The sequence below is a fragment of the Marmota flaviventris genome, chromosome 10 (assembly GCF_047511675.1).
Source record: "Marmota flaviventris isolate mMarFla1 chromosome 10, mMarFla1.hap1, whole genome shotgun sequence".
Lineage (NCBI taxonomy): Eukaryota > Metazoa > Chordata > Mammalia > Rodentia > Sciuridae > Marmota > Marmota flaviventris.
The window spans coordinates 14,583,032-14,603,375 of NC_092507.1; the positions used below are offsets into that span (position 1 = coordinate 14,583,032).

At 54.1% G+C, this 20,344-nt stretch overlaps 1 protein-coding gene across 7 annotated transcripts; it reads right to left on the reverse strand.

Moving 5' to 3' along the window:
- Window positions 1–5,704: 5,704 nt before the first annotated feature.
- Pla2g2d (phospholipase A2 group IID) lies at window positions 5,705–19,706 on the reverse strand. Of its 7 annotated transcripts, XM_027937430.2 has the most exons (5): window positions 19,573–19,706; window positions 16,480–16,624; window positions 15,812–15,918; window positions 10,266–10,355; window positions 9,783–9,850 (listed from the first exon to the last, which is right to left on the reverse strand). In XM_027937430.2, exons 1-4 carry the CDS (start codon window positions 19,610–19,612, stop codon window positions 10,267–10,269), a joined length of 381 nt encoding a protein of 126 aa, XP_027793231.2. In that variant the 5' UTR covers window positions 19,613–19,706; the 3' UTR covers window positions 9,783–9,850; window position 10,266. The 7 variants fall into 7 exon arrangements, with proteins under 7 accessions (XP_027793227.1, XP_027793232.1, XP_027793231.2 ...); XM_027937426.2 differs by lacking the exons at window positions 9,783–9,850; window positions 10,266–10,355 and adding an exon at window positions 5,705–7,589; XM_027937431.2 differs by lacking the exon at window positions 10,266–10,355 and having other exon boundaries at window positions 7,500–9,850.
- Between the last annotated feature and the right edge of the window lie 638 nt (window positions 19,707–20,344).

The window sequence follows — 20,344 nt, forward strand, 5'->3', positions numbered from 1 at the left end:
GGTAAAGGTCGACTGGCCGCCCGCACCCAGCCCTCCTTCGCGGGAGGACAATCAGATGCGCCAGGGAGGACAGTCAAAGCAGGATCTCGTTCAATGAGAAAACACACACAGCTAATATAATGTACAGGAGCCAATCGGGGTAAAGGTCAGCAGGGTGGGGAGAGTTCACATCTACACCCATCCTACAGGCAGTAGTGGGAGACAGAGCAGTCTGTGAGGGCAGAAGGGTTCTGAGCCTATCCTAGAGGTGGTCCCATTCTTCATCACAACCCACGGCAGTGCCTTCTGGCTAATCGCTAGGTGCTCTCTTAGCCATCTATGGCCCCAGGACTGGGAAGTGGGTAGCAGCCAGCAAGTTAAGTTTCCTCTTTTCTGATGCAACATGGCCCACGTTACATCACGCCCTACACTGGCTGCCAGTCGCCACTTGGAACGTTGCAGCCCCTTCCTGTGTTGTTTGCATAAGACGTTCCTGTAATTAACTCTGTATCTCTGTCCTTAGAGGCTATCAAAAGGAGACTGAGATTCAGCTAGAATCACACTAGAGTATAGAAATGAATTTCACCTGAACTGGATGAAAGAAGTCCCCATCCTCTTTAGGGCCGTTCTGTATGTTCTAGATTATAGAAGCGATGACCACCATCTATTGGGCAGGAAGATGGTTTTGCTATTGTCTTTATTTGGAAAAGATGGTGGAAAGATGTGGACAGGGAGGAGAAGGCAACAAGAGAGGCCACTGTGGATTTGCATCGTGTTTCTTAGCTAAGCTGAAACTTATTGCCCAGAATTCCCATCCCTGCCGAGGTCCAGGTGGGCAATGTACAGAGAGGTTTGAGTGACAGCCGGAAGCTGATAAGAAGCCCCGGTCACGTGATGTTCTCAATCAGAAAGCTGGGGCTGAGCATGGACTATGGTTGAAGTTAAAGCACGGCACCTTGCTGTTGGCAGACAGTTCAGCAACCGTGGGATTTGGACATCTCTAGGGACAAGGGCTGGGCTCACCCTTTGGCCTCCCTGTCACAGGTGACTGCCAGGTCTATCTCTGCTGGGTGAAGTGTGAGCATTAGTTAGATGCCATGTTAGATGGTGTCCTCAGAGACTTGAGAGAGTTAACCTGGTCCCCTGAGTGTCTTTCGGGAGGAGTGGTCTCCCCATATGGTTGGCCCCAGAAAACAAGGTTCCAACCATTGTAGTGTCCAGATGCTGCTGCAGATACCAGGCCACTTTCTGGTCACATTTGCCCATCGGCTCCTGGCACTTGCTTCTGGGACCTGTACCAGTCAGGGAAGGAAACTGAAGCTCTTGCTTCTGGTCAGCCAATCAGACAGACCCGTCCACCTCCACCCTGGCCAGACCCTCCCTGGATGGTGCCAGGGACTCTTTTCCTGCCGGGTTTAGAAAGCCCACAATTATACAGTACCTCTTCCCTGAGAGAGGCTCACTGTCATCAGCCAAGATCCTTTAGCCATCTTCTCTGGCAGGAACACCCTCTAAAGCCTTCAGTAGCTCCCCACTGCCAAGTTCCTCAGCCTGACTTTTAAGGTCATTTCCTGGTGGCCATACCACCTTTCCAGTTTTATCAACAAAATCATTACTTACCCCCAAAGCCCTCCTGTGAATTACATTTTTCTTTCCAGTAGCAACATTACCACTAATAAAAGTGACCATTTGCAGGGCCTGGGATTTCCATACAGATTATCACATTTAATCCTCCCAACAACAGCAACAAACAGGTGAGTATAATTATCCCACTGAACAGGTAAATTGGGATGTGCCCAACACTGAGCCATCCTAGAAAGAGAGCAGGGATTTGAACCTGGGTGTGTGCAAATCCAGAAGCTGAGCTCCTTGGGCCAGGCCTGCCCTTTCCTACTCTTGGCCCTTCCTGTCCTGCCTAGTATGGGGCCCACAAGGCAGCGCCCCATAAATGTCCACTGAGTTCAATCCTGTGCACACCCCTGCCTCCTGGGCCTCCCTCCGTGGGGTCCAGAGCTGTCTTCTGGAAAACCTCAGCTTGGAGTCACAACTAGGAACTCGTCCCAGAAAACCTGGTTTGGGGAGACCTCAGCCACAGGTCAGCTCAGTGAAGACCAAAGGCCACGGTGGTGACCAGGGCACGTCAAGAGCCTTCTGAATCCCTCCCAAGAAGCACAGAATGAGCCCCTGCCTGGCCGGAGGGTTCAGAACTGAGTCCCTAGCCCAAACCACCCGGGGCCCCTCACTCAGAGGGCCTAACATCCTACGCATCAGCTCTGGGTACCTAGACGTCAGGGAACTAGAAGCCGGGTGCTAGTTGTGACCTTGTACGTGAGTGACCTTGGGAGGGCCCCTGACCCTTCCTGGGCCTCAGCATTTCCACTTTAATGAGAGCAGGTTTGATAGATAATTTGAAGTCCGTGAGTGTGCGGCCGTGACCTCTGTGCGGAGGGTGCCCCCATGCGTGTGTACATGTGCAAACGTGTGTTGCTAGGTCACAGGAGGGAAGTCAGCCTCCGAACACTCTTTCCCTGTGGCTGTGTGTGGGAGTTGGCTGGGTCCACACGAACATTTTATGACTTTATGTAGGTTGCCATCAAAAGGTTTGAGAAACCCTCTTTCCCACGACCTCTCAGGACCCTTCTGGCTCTGAGGCAGCAGGTGTCTGAGTGGCTTCCATGTTTTAGCCTTAATTTTACACAACCCTTAATTTTCCCCTGGGGCTGGAGGTCCCTGGACTCCTTACCCATCTCTTCAAACATTAGATCAGAACAGGGCTGTGGCCTGGGTCCAAGTCCCTGCTGGCATCAGTGCCAAGTGGTTCAATAAGCACCCAGGAAGGGGACAGGGAGGGCAGGTGCTCGAGTCCCTGGTGGCACAGAGAGCCAAGCCAATGGGTTCCGGTCATGCTGAGCCTGGGCTACTCAGGCTTTAGGAGCCGAGTGGAGTGCATGTCATGTGACCTCAGACCTGTGGTCCCAACCCCCTCAGCCTGTGTCCTAGCAGTCAAACAAGCTAATAACATCTTCTTCGCTGGGTCTTTGACACTATTTGCAGAGAAGGTACACATAAAGCATCCATGACAGTGAAGGGCACACAGCAGGCACTCAATGAATGGCACCTGTCATAAGAGAGGACCCCCAATCCAAGTCCCAGAGGTCCGACTTCAAGGATAGTCCTAAACAAGTCCTGGGACCCAAGGTATCCAGTGTCAGGTGGAAGAGGGGAAGGCTGGATGTGGCCTTCAGTGACACTGAGATTGTATGGGTCCCATCTGGGGGAGCACTGGTGAGCTCTCAGGAAGGAGGGGCAGCAGTCCTGGGTGAGGCAGCATCTGTGGGGGACCCTCACTGGCCCAGGGTGAGCAGGCAGGCTTGTAGCTGGTCATGAGGCTGTGTGGGTCTTCAGCCTCAGCCCTCCCTGAGCCTTGGCACAGACCTGGGGGCACCTGCCCCACGCCCATCAGCAGAAGCCCTCCTGGCTTCAATGTGCCTCCAGGGCCAGCCTCCCCAGCAGGGGGCCTCCTTCCTCTTCTGGGCTCCCTGTGGTCCTGTTCCTTTATCCACCCAACACCCAGGGTTAGTCCTGAAACACACACTTATTGAGCATCTATTTGTGCCAGGCCTGGGCATGGAACTGGGGGCACAGAGGTTCACAAGAAGAGGCTCAGACTGGGGAAGGGACTGGCTCTCAATAGAGGGGATAAGGAGGGAGGTTGGGGAAGGGCTTTCGGATGAGCCCAGAGGCTATTGTCTGGGCAGGGAGATGGTGGCCTGCCAAGGCCTCCTGGACCCCATCTCCAGCAAAACAAGCAGAGTGGCCGTCTCGACACAGAGGACCCAGTGCATGTCACCCAGTGCCATCCTCCGACTTCCCAGTGACACAGCACATCCATGGGGCAGCATGACCCCTGGGGGCCTGACAGAAGGGAGAAGCTGTGCCAGGTGCAGCCTGCTGGATTCTGAGGCTGCCCCAGGGACAGGAGGTCATCAGGATGACCGGATCCCCAAGCTGGTCAGAGCTTGGAAACACGTATCTTCAAACCAGCTCCCCAGCGATGCTCACAGTGGTCAGGTGTGGGGACACTGGGGAGACGCAGGTCCGGGGAGGCCATGTGGGTCACATGCTATTTTGTGACTCTGGGGTAAGAGGGGAGCAACACCAGCTTAATAGGCTCACACACACCCACAGGTGTGTCCTGATGACATCCCAGAGTCAGGGACAACCTTCCGTCCTGGTACTAATTTGCCAGATTTCTAAGTTTGAGTCAGTGTCCCAGGGGTCAAGGGGTAGGAGGCATGTCCTCCCCAACACACGTTGAACTAGCCTGCCATTGCCACCCACCAATGCAGGGATTCATCACTTCTTTAAAAATCAAAAGAATTTTTCATATTTTATTATAGAAAATGTTCTTAAAATGTAATGTATTTACTTATCTTCCTTCTGAACCAACTACACCCCTGTAACTTTCTTGCCCTTTCTTGGATGGTCCCAGATCATTGGGTTAATTCCCCTGTGCTGGTCAACAGCTGCCCCACCCCTGGCCCAGCAAGAAGCTGGCAAGAGAGTGAGATTCATCTTACAGAAATAAAAGTCACTTCTCAAAGTCAACTTCTCCGTCGGTTCCAAAATGGCAGAAACTGGGAATCAATAAGCAACTCAATTGTCTGGTCTGAGTGGCCCCGATTCAGAAAATCTGAAAACTGTCGGGTCCCTATATGGAAAATGCTTTGAGTCATCAGTTTTAAATTGCTGATCTAATACATTCAGAATGATGCATAATTGGTTTCCTATAAATCAAAGTGAGCCAGCTGCCAGACGCCCCGATATTACTCAGGTTCCAAATTTGTTGCGTGTAAACCTTGAACCTGTCATTATCTTCTCTGGGCATCTCTTTATCGAGACAGTTGTACTGTCCTGTGGGACATCGAGTCACAGTTCTGAAGGGTGACAGCTCTCTGGAGCCCCCTGTAGAACTGTGCCAACCTTTGAACATGTTCCACTTTTTGAAGTGTTTCAAACCCCTGATCCAACAACAGAGCCTCATCACATCCCATTTTAGAGAGCGTGAAACGGAGAGACACAGAAAAGTATCCTGCTAAAGGTTATATCCAAGCAAGGACTTGAAATAGGACCCTGAGGTTGGGGTCAATCCCAGCTACCGGAGCTGGTGACCTGTAGCAGTGTTACAGAGCTCCCCAGGGGACCAGGACTGTGCCCCTGTGCCTTGCCAGGTACCTGACACACCCCAGCAGATCCCAGTGCGGGCTGTGTCCCAGGTCCACCCCACACTGACCACTCCAGTGGACCCTGTGATGGAGCTACTGTGAACACCCGTCTGGGGCACAGAGATGTTAAGGAGCCTGCCCTGGAGCTGGTGACAGGCACTGAGGCCTTGAGCCCCAGAGCCCACCCTCTGAGCCAACCAACCTGAGTGAGTCAGAGTGGCCACCCCTGTTCAACACGGGGCCCGGGCAAGGCTTCTGTTTGGACCTGCAGCCTGGCTGATGGCCAGGAGGGCAGCATGACTCATCCGTGTGTGGTCCCCCAAGCCATGGTGACAGGCATACTGCAGTAGCTGAAGAAGGGCCACATCCCAGGGCCTTCTGGATCATTCATGAGCTCTAGCCAACTGTCCCAGGGAGAACGGCCCTGCCCTGCAGGGAAGGAAGGAAAGAAATTGTTAAGCTCGAATTCGGGACCCCCAAAAGACCACCAGAGACCAAGATGGATGTAAAGAGCATAAGAGGTGTTTATTGCGAGCTAGCTCGGTCCTCAGCGCGCACACACACAGCAACTGGTGACGCTGAGAGGCCCCGAGCCCAGCGTTTGCAACAGTTTTATACATTCTTTGGAGAAGGCAGGGACCCCCACATACATCATAGCATCTCTTAGCAAATCATCACACATCGCAGGAAAATCAAACAACTCTAAAACATGATTAGCACATTCACTGGTGGGAACAAGTTGGGGAGGGGTGATTGGTGAGTACAAGAGGGGGATTCGTTTGAACTGATTGGTTTAAGCCAAAAGGGGTGTTTGTGCTGAACTACATGGTTTCCCAACATGTTATCAACCACCATAAACTACTGGGAGGGTCATCTGGCATCCCAGGTATTTTCCTGTCTCATGCTGACTGGTGGCTGCTAGGGGGTTGCTATGGATCTAGCCTGACTGAGTCAGGGACACCTGGCGCAGCAGATCTCTCCTGTTATTTGTAGATAAACAACTTAGCAGGGTGGGAATGTGCCTAGGAGTGCTCTGTGGGTCTTTCCAAGGACAAAGGTGATGTCCCTTCCTTGGACAGGCTTTGCTCTGAGGTAGAGGCTGGTTTTTCAAAATAAAGTTGTATAGATGCAGCTGTTGCCACCTCTGATGCAGATGATGACATTCAGGACAACCACACAGCAGGGTCACACTATGGCCCAAGCTCCAAGGGAGTCCTGGCAGGACAGATCTGGTCTGTCATTCAAGCTTTACAAACCCATGTGGGGACAGTCCTGGGACTCCCTTTTCGTGGGCAAAGAGACTGAAGTTTCAATGACAGGGACCTGGAATTTCACAGCTAGGAGCCAGGAGGCTGTGGACTGGGCCACACTCTACCTGCAAGGTTAGTGTTTCTCCCGCCAACCTTCCGTGTGGCTTATTTTCCCCCATGGAATTAAGATGGGCGATGGGCAAGCTGCGGTTCATGTTTTACTTATTTTTCTGTTTAACTGGTTTTTTTCACTTTAGTCATTTAGGTGTCAATGGGGAATTGCAGGCCAAAGTTGGAGAGGAAACCCTTTTTCCTCTTTTAGGTCCATCCCTGGGGGCCTGCAAATTAAAAAAAAAAGACTAACAGCAAAGGGGGTGCAGGATTTTATTAACATGTGTGCGCCTGGTAGTTCACAGAAAGATGAAACCAAGAAGCTGTTTGACTCCAGGGCCTATGTATCCTCTTAAAGGAAAGAGTTTGGCCCTCTAGGGTAATGAACGGTGGTGAAATGGCTAGGAAATAATATAGGGGAGACAAGGGAAGAGGAAAGGCTTTTCTACTGAGGTCTGTTTGTGCAAACTCATCTCGGCCTGAACCCAGGCTCCAGAGAGAGGAGCTCTTCTCCTCCTGCGACTCCTTCCTCCACAGGAGACCTGTGCCCGGCTTCTAGTGGGCTAAGGGCGGGGCGGAGAACTCTCTTCCGGCCTCTGCTCATTCTCAGTTGCCTTCAGCTCAAAACAATCCTTCTGTCAAAGTGGCACGTTCTGGGGTGACGCCTTCTGCTGCCCTTCCCCAGGGAGGAGGATTATGTACTGGGGGGCACGGAGCCAAAAGGGACAGGAGCAGCCTAGCGCTGGAGTCTCTGGAATCTGGGGCTCCTCGTAGCTCCCCAAGAGCAGAATGGATGTTCCTGGGGGGCCTCCTTCACCTTGGCCTCTAGCCCTGCCTGGGCGTGGCTTCCCAGGGCAGAGCCAAAGAGCGCTGGCTGGCACAGTGGCCCGTGCTGGGCCCAGACCAAGCCTCTCCAAATCCTTTAACCACGTGGAGATGAAGGTCACTTGGTACTCGGTGTCCTTGACACCTCTGAAATGCCTGCCAGCTCGCCCAGCAACTTCAGATTGTACACCACCACTACCTGATGAGAGATTTTAATTCAATTTAATTTAAATTTGCAGCCCTGGAGACGGAACTGAGGTTCTGTCTAGGCAAGAGCTCAGCCACTGAGCCGTGCCCCTTGCCTCTGATTCTATTTTGTTCTTCTTTTCTTTTCTGTTTTTGGTCCTGGGGATTGAACTCAGGGGCACTTAGCCGCTGAGCCACATCCCCAGCCCTCTTACGAATTTTATTAGAGACAAGGTCTCACTGAATTGCATACGGCCTCACTAAATAACTGAGGCTGGCTTTGAACTCACCATCCTCCTGCCTCAGCCTCCCAAGCTGCTAGGATTACAGGCGTGGGCCACCGTGCCCAGCTCTATTTGTTCTTAATGGACACCTTTTGTTGGTGCCATTGTTCTTGGTTATCCCTGGACCAGAGATATAAATTTCCTTCTTAAATAAATTATTTCAGTTAAGTGAAAGAAAAAGACAGAGAGAGAGACAGGGAGGGAGAAAGGGAGGAAGTACTCAACGTGGCCTGGGGAAGTTCCCCATGATCCACCAGGGTTTGAGCAGGCCTTCTCAGCCCCTCGAGGGTGGCAGATGAAGCAGTAGCAGCCCATGGCGTAGGGCTGGGCTGGAGGTCGGTGTGCCCAGGTGGGGTGAAGGAGCCCAGGTACCAGCAGGCTGGGCCTCGGGACTGGCAGAGGGGCAGGTCTCTGCTGCTCTGGGCGTGGGGGCAGGAGAGTGGTGGAGCAGGACTGGGGAGCACCGCAGGCAGAGAGGGTTCTACACCTGCTCAGCGTGGCGCTTGGCTGGGTGCAACTTGTGACAGACGCAGGCTCCTGCCCCATCCCACCCAGGCCCACGGACTCTTCAGGTTGTGAAAATAAAAGGTAAAGTGGTGACGGGCACGGCCCTGGGAGAGTGTTCCAGGTGGAGCCGGAGGCCACGAGGACACAGGACCTCTGCGAGGACACAGGACCTCTGCGTGGTTCACGCTGCGGCCTGGGTGTGGGCTCTGGTCCCTTCTGGTGCCAGCGACGGGGACGCCTTGCTCCACCATGCCCGGAGACTCAGACACGAGTCTTGCGTGGACGTTTTTACTTCTTTTCTCCATCTTTTGTGGATCACAAAGACCCTGCACCTGTTCTCGACTCCCACAGATGTTTCCCCACAAAAGAATTGTTGCTGCCCCGAAATACCCCGCTGTCTGCTCCCTTGGCCCCCCTCTTCCTCCAAACACCGACTCGGAGCTCTCTGGATCTGCCTCCCGAACTGCCGTTCCTAAGACCCCAAATAAAGTCCCATTCAGGGTCCCAGTTTGTCTTGGTCCACAAGGTGTGGGGCCCAAGGGCCTGCATTATAACAGGACCCCACCCCTGGGGGGACGACTCTTGTCCCTCATTGAGTTGATGACCTTTGCCTTTGGGGGTCACCCTCTGGGAGGGCAGGATGGCCCCAGGACCCAGGGTTTAACATGGCTTTTGCTCACCCTTGCCGGGCCCCTGCCACTTCTGCTGATGGAGTGAGCTCAGGCGAGATGTGTCCCCATCTGTGAGCTGGGAGCACTGACCCCACCCTGCAGGGCCACGCTGAGTCCTGGATCCTGGAAACCTGTCTTCCCATCCCCCACTCAGGAAGTGGAGCCACCGAGGTGGGACTGTCACCTCTCCTGCTCGGCACTTCCAGCCCTGGGGTGCCTGGGGCCAGGGAAGGGCACTTATGGGGTCCTTCAGCAGAGCCAGGGACACCTGCAGCCTCCTCTCCGCTGACCCTTGATAGGAGGGGACAGCCCCAGCTTCCCCTTATCAGCCACCCACTGGGGTTGAAAGAGGCAGCCCCCCTAAAGATTGCACCTCATTCCAGTGACTCCCCAGGGAGTGTGGGGGGGTTGTTCTTGGCAGGGGGTGGATTTCTGATCCCTGAAAGGAGGAGGCTGGGAGGTGATATACTTTCCATCTGCCATCCTGCCCTCCACTCTGTCCCAACTCTCACCAGTGGCAGGTGCACATGAGGAGACAGATGAGGGTTGGATGGAAAATTTCCTTCCCTGGGGAGGCATTAGCACCTCCGTGTTAGTGATCACAAAATCAGGATCAGAGAAGTAGCCCCAGTAGCCCAAGGTCACACAGCTGGGAAGGAGTCCAGTTGAGAGAAATAGGGTGGGCTTTCCTATCAGTCCCTATTCATTCATTCATTCATTCATTCATTCTCTTATTAGAATTTCCTCTCCTCAGCCTTGTTCTGGATGCTGGAAAGGTTCCTCTCCATCCTTGTCTTCCAGGTGCTCACATTCTGGTTGAGAGTTGGGGTAAGGGAAACAAATGGCTCAATAAGTACTTGATTAAGAACCACCCGACGGGGGGAAGCAGGGACATAGAGAGGGCAGGAGAGGAGAGTGGAGCGGGTAGGGGTGCTGTGGGTTGGGGGCACAAGCTGGGCTCTGGGTGGGGAGGGGCCCGGAAGCATCTCCCACTCAGGTCCCCAAATTGCAGGCCACGGCCAGGAACCTGAAGGTGAAAGAAGCCCGGAGGGGCCCTTGGTGGCCTGCTGTGAGCCTCCCTAACTGCCTTCAAGTCTTTTTACATTTTAATTTAAAAACCACTGGAGGCCTCTGTCTGGAGAGCAGGCGGGTCCCCAGCAGAAGAGAAGAGGAAAACACAGAGCCGGTCCCTGACTTCCCTGGGGTCAGGACAGGTCTCACGCTGACCTCAGGCATGAGCGTGCGTCAGGGACCCCCCCACACACACAGGCAAATGCCCCAGGGCGGGAAGGCAGGAGCCGGGCCAGAGGGCAGGACCTGGGGAGGAAACAGACAGGGACCTGGGGAGCCATGGCCACCACGCTGGCCCCCGCTGGGCGGCCAGAGGTAGAACCCTGGGTCATCCAGTGGGCGGAAGGGCCTGGCGTGGGCTAAGGCGCTCCAGGAGGGAGGGCTCCATGCCAGGGCCACCATGGTCCTCAGTGATTCTAACCCTTTTCCTGCTTTGTCACACCCCACCCCCACCTCATTGTCCCCAGGAGTGGCTAATCCCCCCCTGGGGCACCCGGGCTGAGTCAGGAGCTGTCCCAGTACAGAGTGTGGGAGTTAGGGTGGAACTAAGAGAGACCTGGGTTCGAATTCCAGCCCTGCCACTTATCAGCTGTGACTCAGGGCGGCAGTTTCAGTTTCTGCAGCTGCAAAACCCGGGTGACTACACCGGAGCCTGCAGCGGTGGGGGAGGGGGAGGGGCGCCACGGTGTTCCACGCCAGGTGTTCCCTGTGGGCCCCTCTCCTCCCCCACTGGGTGACCTGAAGGGAACAGGAAGTACCATGGCTGTGCCCTCCCGCCCGCTGGTTCACACAGGTGCACGTGGGGGACGTGGGTGGGGAACGGATGTCCCCGGGAGCTGTCCTTCCTTTCAGCTTCTGGTCCAATTTCAATAAATGGGATCTGAGAAGAGCTCAAGGGTTAGGGCCACTGCTTACCTTGGGACCCACCGTCCCGGCTGCCTGAGGTCCCCCTTCCTGCCTCCTGACCCTAAGTCCCACGTCTCAGCCTATCTGAGAGTCACTCATTCACACAACAAATACCGACTGATCTCCCACTAGGTGCCAGGCCTGCGCTGGGTGAGGGGAGGTCGCAGGGAGACCCCTGCACCCAGCCCTACCCCTCAACCATGAGGGTATTTCAGCCTTCGGCCTGGGCAATGCAACGTCCTGATTCCATCAGCTACCTGCCCCTTGGGGACATTGACTCTGTCCCCTCTCAGGGACAAATAAATCCGGAAGTCTCTAAACCAACCATTGCCTTGGGCCACTACCGGTTTGGGGGGGGGCCTATCCTATGGAGAAGTCCAGTGGCTGTGATGGGCTAGACACAGAAGAGACAGCGTCTTCTGGGCTGGACCCTGGCTTGAGGTCTGGAAACACAGCAGCCATGAGTGGCCCCCTAAGGGCAAAGCCAGCACTGTAAGGGTGGCCCACCCAGGAGCAGGAGAGAAACCAGGCTTTGATGACATCATCAAGTTGCCAAAGAGCCAAACTTGGAACCTCCCTCCCTGTCAACTTCGTGTCCCATGACATCATCGACGCCCTCAGCGTGGAAATCCACGGAGCCAGTTATCAGCTGGAAGCTTCTGCTTTTGTCAGGGTGGGGCCTTCTGGGGATGGAGCCCAGGGCCTCACGTTCTCTAGCAAGCCCTCTACCACTAAGTTACCCAGCCTAGCTGGAACCTTCTGGATGGTACAAACAGGACACAGAGCAGCCCCTGTGCCTCTGCCTTTTGCAGAGGCAAAAGAAGCCCCAAAATTTAGTATAAATGAGGAGCCAATGAACAGACACTCAGCCAGCCGACACTGATGCCCTCACTTTGAGCTTGGTGAGGACCTGGCTGACATCCCAGCTCTGCTCATCATTTGCTGATCCTCTGCATCTTCCTCACCTCCCTCAAACTCTACAGCCACATCTTGACCCTGGTGAGAGCCGAGACTTCTCCCTATGACCCTCTCCTCAGCCAGCTGTCAGCTCCACCCCAGGAGAAGCCTGCCTTGGTTCCTGACCTGATCACCATAGTCTTAGGGAGTGTGCATCTGCTGGACTTAGAGCCCAAGGCTTGAGACTTTAGATCTGACACTTGAACTTAGCACGTAGAGGGAATGTCTGTCATGAGCCTGTCATGATTAAGTGTGTTTGCAGGGCTTAGAATTCATCTAGAATTGTTTGCTGTGAATTGATTCTGTCTTTTGCAGTGCCTAGCATTAAGGATGGTCATTTCTTGATTAAGAACCTATAGAGTGAAACTGTATTGTGTGACTTGAGAATTGTAAAGGGCAGAAGCGCATGGACATTCTTTATTTCTCCTCCTCGACTGCATAAGTCGCACCTTTTGCCCATCGCGACAAGTACTCACATACAAGTAACTCTTCTTATTTTTCATGTCTACTTCACACACAAGGAAACCGAGATCCCTCAAGTAGGGCACATGGATAGTCAGAGACAGCACTGGAATGTTTTAAAATAGATTTTGGGGGGGATTCACAGAAAATTTGGGTGGAAAAGAATGGAGATTTAGCAACCTCCTGTCCCCTCTACCATCACTGTCCCTCACAGGAGTGGGCGTAGAATGATAATTTGGACCCACAGCCTATAGTTTTTAATTCCTCTCACACTGCCTCGCTCGACCTACTGAGTTTCGGGAAACCCGTACCATAGGTCATTGCCCGGGTGTGTGACACAGGCCACAGTGTGGGGAGCCCCAGGTGCCTCAGCTGGCCCCGTGGCTGGACACACAGCTCATCATATACGAAGGACGGATTGTGGATCCTTATAAGAAAAAGCCATCTGCCTAAATGTGTGTTTCCCCAGAAGCAGAGCCCAGATGAGGATCCTGTGTAAGTTTCTCACCGAGGGCTGTCTCTGGAGAAAGCTGCAGAGAACCAGGAGAACAGGCCGGGCCAGCGGAAGAGGCAGGGAGGAGAGGTGGTTCCAGAAGTCTCTGGGGCTTCCTACCACCCTACCTACCACCCGGAGGAACTCTGGGCACTGACCCAGAGGGTCCTGCATGGAGGCAGGGGGGCCAGGCAGCTGTGCCCTCCAGGGTGTTGAACTTTGGTCAGTCACAGTGGCCTCCTTGAGTGTGTGTGGGGTGAGGGGGTGCAGGGCCAGGAAACTCCCAGAAAAGAAGAGAAGGAGGGCAGATGTGGGGGCTTTACAGCCAATACCTGGCTTGGTTGGGAGTGGAGTCCTGAGTCCGGGAGGGATCTGGATGGGACACCAATATCGTCTCCAGCCCCTCCCCAGCGTGTTCATGATTAGCTCATCTGATCCCCAACAGTAACTGAGCACCGAGCCCATGGGAAGCCGAGGAAACACAGATGAGGCGGACGTGGTCTGTGTCCTCGAGGTGCGCCTGTCTGGCTGGGGACGGGGAGGAGTCCCATTCACCCCTCATGGGAAGCCCCAGCCAGGGCCAGGGGAGCCAGGAGGTGCCCGTGAGCCCTGGAGGGAGGAGAGATGAGCCAGGAAGACTCTCCTAGGAAGCAGCCCTTTCTCCCTGAGAGGCCCGGGGAGGCCATCCAGGAGGAGGGGGCCACAGGGCCATTTCTGCAGGAGGACCCTGAGCAAGTGCCAGAGGCAGGAAGCAGCAGGCCAGGAGGGAGCCTGGGGCTACAAGAGCCGCGGCCTCCTCCCATCATGGCCTCCTCCCACCCTGTCCCCAGAGTTTGTGGAGGCCTGCTCTGTTCTGAGGCTGCTCTGGGGTGCAGCTTGGGGAGAGGGGCTGGACTCTCTGGGGCCCAGTTGGGAAGAGGGACATGGGGCCAGACGGCCGGGCTCTGAGGGGCTCTATGCTGGGGCCGTGGAGGACCTGGGGGTTTCAAGAGTCACTCGGACAGAATGATCAACATTGCGCTTTACAGCAGCCACTCAGGCTGTGGCTTGGGGTTGGTGAGAGGGACCAGCAGGGGTGGCAGTGGCAGGGAGCCAGGCCCACACAGCTGCCTCGACCCCCCAGCACCCCTCCCCTGACTGCTTTGGCCCAACCTCATGGTCCTGGGTGCTCCCTGGCCTCCGCCCACCCTCAGGGGAGCCGGCACTGCCTTGGGTGGGAGAGTCCAGAGGTCGGGCCCAGCAAGGGCGAGGGGCCCTTCCCCCTGGACTGTTTTAAAATCCAGCTGGTTAGATGCCAGGGCGGGACCACGGCAATGCCCCGAGATGGGGAAGGATGGCAGGGGAAGCGAGTTGGGCTTCTAGCATGAAGGAGTGGGGTCCTGGCAGCGGGACCGCCAGTAGAAACGCAGGAGCTTGTTGTAGGAGTCGAGGTTGCTCTTCAGGCAGAAGGCCACCTCCTTGTCACAGGCACACAGCTGCTGCTCGCACCAGCTCCCCGTGTGGGCTGTGGGTGGAGGAGGGGGCCGTTGAGCCGCTGCCGGGGAAGCTCAGACAAGACCTGGTCCAGGGGCCCTGGAAGGCCGCCCAGTCCCTGCTCAGCTTGGAGGTGCCCCCAAAGCCATGGGACTCCCTGTGTGTCTTGGTCCTTGCCTACTGTCACCCACCCACTACACAAATATGGAGCACCCCACACCCACAGGGCTGGTCCTGGAGGGAGAGCACTGAACAGAACGGGTGGCTGGGGTTGGGGGACAGGGATGAGACCGCCGCAGAATGAGTGCACACGCAGGGCTGGAGAGGACAAGTGGAACGGTGGTGAGGGGCCACGGGAGCCACAAGCTGGCTGCAGCGTCTCCTCCTTCCAGGGAGAGCTGGGGAGGGCAGGGAGGGAGGGGCCAGGATGGAGGTGAACGTGCAGACTCCAGGCCCGAGGGACCACCTGCCTCCATTTCTGTATCTGGAAAGTGGGGTTAATGACGGGGGCTGCTCAGAAGGCCATGGTGGGAATTAAAGAGTACAAAGTACTTAGCCTAGAGTGGGTGTGGTTATTATTCAGCCCTTAGTTAGCCGGGCATGGCGGTGCACACCTATAGACCTAGTGAATCAGGAGGCTGAGGCAGGAGGGTTCACATGTTGGAGGCCAGTCTCAGCAACTCAAAGAGACTCTGTCTCAAAACACACAAATAAATAAATAAAAGGGCTCAGTGGCAGAGCACCCCTGGGTTCAATCCTCAGTACAAAAACAAAACAAAAATAAACAAAGTCTTCAGTTACCAACATCTGCTATCAAAAAAGACCTTCAGATTCTCAGCCCGAGGGCCAGCTGACCTAGGGGCTAGGTGACCTGTCCTTTGGAACTCTGTGACCCAGGGAAACGCTTCCCCGCTCTAGTTTGAGCGTCCTTGTCTGTGCAACGGAGATGGGGGTCTTGCTGCCCCCTTGTGGGCTGTTATGAGGGTCAGTAATGGTGAAAGTAACAGTAATGCCAAGGGCAGCCCCGTGGGTTTCTGAGCGTGCTCAGTGGCAGCCGTCCTGTGAGGCTCATTCTGTTGGTTTCATTTGAGTTCTTGCAATAACTATATGGAGTAGATTACAGATAAGGATACTGAGGTTCAGAGAGGTTAAACAATGTGCTTGTGGTCACAGAACTGATCAGTGCTAGGCCTGGCTTCCTGATGCCAAAAGGATCAAACCTCCCCTTGGACCTCTCCTTACCCCACACCCATGCCTGCTTCTCCTCCACAGCCCAGCTGCTGCCACCAGACACGTAAGAAGAACAGAGATGTCAAGTAGCTTATGCATGGCCACTCAGCCTTCAAAGGCAGTGAGGGCCAGAACTCCCCCCCTGAGCCTCCAGCTCTGACCCCAATACCCAGGTACTCACGGCACTGGACGTCCCCCTGGGAAAAGGTGTAATTATAATGGTCCCTCTTGGGTCTGCATTGGTAGGTCCTCAAGTGTTTGTAGCAACAATCATGCTTCTGGCAGCACCTGGTGGGACAGGCAGGGCGCCCAGCTGCATGGGTCACTAGCTCACACAGGTCTCTGGCTCTTCCCACCCATGTGCCCACCTGGGAAGAGTCAAGGATCATAATAGCTAACATTAATGCCTCTGGTGCCCCAGGCACCTGCCGCGACTGAACATTCTCTCTTAATCCTCGAGGCCACCCAAGGCTCGAGGAAGTCAGCCTGTAAGTGGTGGCTCAGGGACATGCCCCCAGCCCCGGCGGGCCTCACCCTTCCTCGGGCCAATTCCCAGGGTGGTTGAGAGGATCAAATGAGACTCAGCAAAAAGAGGCGGGGGCTTTGAAACACCTCGTACAGTGGCAATAGGAAGTGTGTGTGGTGGGGGAGGTGTCATTACTAGATTAGGGGACAGGAGTGCAAGAGGGTCAGACCTGCAGAGACCTGGGCTACCACCTAGAAGGATGGGGATTCAGGAGAGGCTGTAACATAGTAGGTGCTCAGCAAAATGAATTCATTAAATGAATCCATGAATGGAGAAGAAAGGAGCGTCTCAGGCTAGGACTACGGGCCTGGGAAGGGGGTTACCAGTCTGTGGCATCTTTGGGCTGGCCTCTGCCACCAAGTCCGCAGTAACAACCATAGGGCCAGTAGTTGAAGAGGGGTATCTTCTTGGTCACTTGCCGGACCATCTTGTTCAGATTCAGGAGGCCTCCCTGGGCTGGAGTCAGACCTGGCAAAGAGTCCAGCAATGAAGAGACAGGACAGACGTCCCGGGGACGCTGTGGGCCCCAGGGTGGTACCTCTGCTGGATGAGGGGATGGGGAACTTCAAAGGATAATGAGGATAAAATAACAACTACGACCATGACCAAAAATACAGTGCTGTCTGGGAGCGCTGAGCGCTTACCATGCCCTGGGTTCAATGCCCGGAACCAAAAAATAAGATAAATAAAATAAAAATATCATGACAGTTATATTTTTATATATTAAGTGCAGGCCTTTTTCTGTATTGATTTATCTCCATCCCATGAGATACATGCTGATTTTTTAAATAAATAATCTTTTTATTTTGGAATAATTCTAGACGTACAGGAAAGTGGTAGAAATAACACAGAGGGCCCCCCCACCCCCGTCCCCCCATCCAGTTTCCTCTGATGTATCACTTTACACAGTCATGAGCATTTGTGAAAACAAACATGGGAACAACAGACACCTTTTTTTTTTTTTTAGGTGTGGCTGAAGGTACCATTTTTGATCCCTGGTTTCAGGTGAGCGGACTGAGGCTCAGTGACTTGCTCAAGGTCATGGGGGCGGTGGCAAATGGAATCAGAATTGGAACCAAGGCAGCCTGGAACCTTCTCTGTAGTCCAATGCTACCCCCTCCACCCCCCAGGGCAGTTCCAGTGTGAAAGAGCCCGTGTGGCTCTCCCGGAAGCAGTGTGACCTAGGAATCGGCACTTTTCACTTCAGTCCCAATAGCTGCGGGCTAGAATCGATCACGAGGGGAAATCCATTTCATTGGGGGAGAGGAACACGTCAGGCCGAATTGGGAGAAATAAAATACATTAAGTCAGGGAACTTGGGGTGGGGGGGACGATGGGAGGAACAGGCAACACAGAATTGGACTATGGCCCTGAGCAATTGTTCAAGATCATGGGGCCTGTGTGTCCAGGTGGAGCCCAGGGTCTCACGGGGAGACAGGGCCGGGCAGCCCCTCCAGGTGACCTTAGCCATGGTACCCCACCCTCAGGGAACAAGGCTGCAGTGAAACTCCTTAGGACACAGGGGTTCGAGTGAGGGGTTGGGAGGGACTCGAGCAGGGGACAAAGGCTGAGATCACAAGCAGGTGGCCTTGGGCTGCATCTAGAAGTGAGTGGACTGTTGTGTCCCCTTGACATGTGGGAGCCCACACTGCCACTCCTGTTTGACCCCGTGGCTCTAGCTGAATGGGATGCTAAGCTTTGACTGTTGATGAAGGGTCCCAGGCCCTCTGGAATCATCTGGGATTCCCATCAGGAATTCAGCAATTCCCAGATTCTGTGATAAGGAACCCCAGGGCAACCACCTTGTAGATCAGCCGAAGACCTGAATCAGATCCTTGCCCGTCTTAGTGGCCTCTGCCTTCTTTTCCTTTCCTTCCCCCTCCTCTCTTCTTCTCTCCCCTCCTCCCCCTCTCTCTCTTTATCATAATTTTTGGGGGGTACCAGGGATTGAACTCAGGGGCACTCGACCACCGGGGATGAGCCACATCCCCAGCCCTTTTATGTATATTATCTAGAGACAGGGTCTCACTGAGTGGCTTAGCACCTCATTTTTGCTGAGGCTGGCTTTGAACTTGAGATCCTCCTGCCTCAGCCTCCAGAGCCGCTGGGATTACAGGTGTGTGCCACTGTGCCCAATTGTTTACCAAAAATCTCAGTGAGGACAAGTCGAGCCTGAGAAATTGAGCACATGCCATGCATACAGGGGCTTTGGTGACCTGGCTTAGCCTGCTAGCAACTTCTGTCCTGATAGCCTTTCCTGACCTCAACTGCCCTCAAGAAGGTGGCGGGGCAAAAGGAGATGCTGCATCTCTGTGCACGAGCCGTGTGTTATTACTTACCACTGATCACACCTGCTCCAGACGTGGCATCAATGTTCTTATTAGTTCCTTCCAACATCCCTATATAGGGGATGCTTTGTACCCATTTAACATATGAGGATGTGGCGAGGTTGGGGAACTTGGCCAAGGAGATGGTGAGGTCCTGCTTGAATGCAGGTTCGTCTCTACACTATGTTGCCTCTTTACATCTGAGAGTCGAATTTTTGTAGCTTGTTTGCAAATTTTATAACGATTTTCACTGTAATCTCAGAGGAGTGTTGCTCTTCAGTTGCAAAAAGTCCCAAGACCACATAAAATTTATTTTTTAAAAAAACACAAGACCACGCTGGGCGTGATGGGGCACGCCTGTAATCGTAGCGATGCAGGAAGCCAAAGCAGGAGGCCCTCAAGGTTGAGGCCAGCCTCAGCAATTTAGCAGGACTCTTTCTCAAAATAATAAAGAATAAATAAAAGGGCTGGGAACGTATCTCAGTGGCAGAGTGCCACGGGGTTCCGTCCTCAGGGCCAACAAGAGAAAATGACAACAACAGAAACCAAGACCTTTCTAAAGTCACTTATTTTGAGATAGAGCATGAAAACCAAAGCAGGAAGTACTTTGCTCTTGATCACATTTTCACATTTGGTCTGTTGAAGACTTGGCCGAAGCTGCCCCAGCCCCCCTTCCCACCAATGGTCAATGGAACCCCTTCCCTTGCCCAGTGGTAATGGACATGAAAGGGCTCTCTCTGTAAGCAGAGCGCTGTGCGTGTACCAAAGATGGCTAAGGTTCCATCAAAGGATGGGGGTGAGCAAGTGGGAGGGTCCCCTTCCTGTAACTTGTGTCCAAACCGTCACAGGGGTCAGCCCAGCAGGCCCTCGGGCTCGGCACACCACCCAGTGTGGCCACCTGTGGCTCTCTGACTGAAGTCACCATCCTAGGGGACTGGCAGCCACTGGTGGCTCCTTGTAGGGGGTGGAAGGATTAGAGGACCGGGTGCAGGCAGGGGTCAGAGCAGCTGCCGCCCAGTCCACGGAGGAGCGTGGAGGGCCCATCCGCATCCAGCCTTCCCCCCCAGCACGTGTCCCCTCCCCACTCACCAGCCGCCACCAGCAGCCCACACAGCAGGGCAAGTCTCATGACGCCAGCTCAGAGCAGCGCAGGCAACTTCCAGAAGCACCCGCATGCAGGCCGGGCAGGGGCACGGGCACTTATACCAGATGCACCCGCCCAGCCTCGCCCCCACCAGTTCCAGCCCCATCTCCAGGGGAAATGACCTCTGCTCCTTCGGCTTCCTCTTTTCTGGGGTTGAGAAATTGTGATTTTTGTTTTTCTCTTTTGTCTGTGCAGCGCTGGGAATCAAACCCAGGACCTCACGCACTGTAGGCAAGTGCTTTCCCACGGAGCCTCATCCCAGCCCCACTTTCCCTGTTTAATAAACGAAACATAAATCCAATTTGGAAGATTTAGAATAAATAAACAGCAAGAAATTTGGAATCACCTGCAAATCCATGAAATGTTGATATTTTGGTGTACGGGCTGCTGGCCCGATTATTGTCTGTCAATCATCTACCTACCCACCCATTATCTATCTTTATAACTCCATACTTTTCCCCAACCAAACTAGGAAAGAGTTACATGTAGTACTTTGTAGCCGGTCCTTTTCACTTACTGATGTGATTTGAGTGTGTCATTTGAGCTACGTTGTTGAATATTCTTTTGCAGTAACATTCTGAGAGCTGGCCTCCAATTCCACTATACAGCTCTACCATTTATTTGATGACTCCCTTATTGATGGACACGTGGACTGTTCCCAATTTTTTACTGTTCTAGTGAAGTGAAAGAACTACCATGCATCTCGGTTCATGCCCA

Excerpts from the sequence above, each read along its gene's own strand:
- Pla2g2d (XM_027937426.2), bottom strand. The coding sequence starts at position 19,612 with ATGAGACTTGCCCTGCTGTGTGGGCTGCTGGTGGCGGCTG. Across the intron at positions 15,919-16,479 it reads CCCAAAGATGCCACAGACTG|GTGCTGCCAGAAGCATGATT; the intron begins GTAACCCCCTTC and ends CTGTCCCACCAG. Across the intron at positions 7,590-15,811 it reads CCAGGGGGACGTCCAGTGCC|GTAGTGGTGGTGTACAATCT; the intron begins GTGAGTACCTGG and ends ATCTCTCATCAG.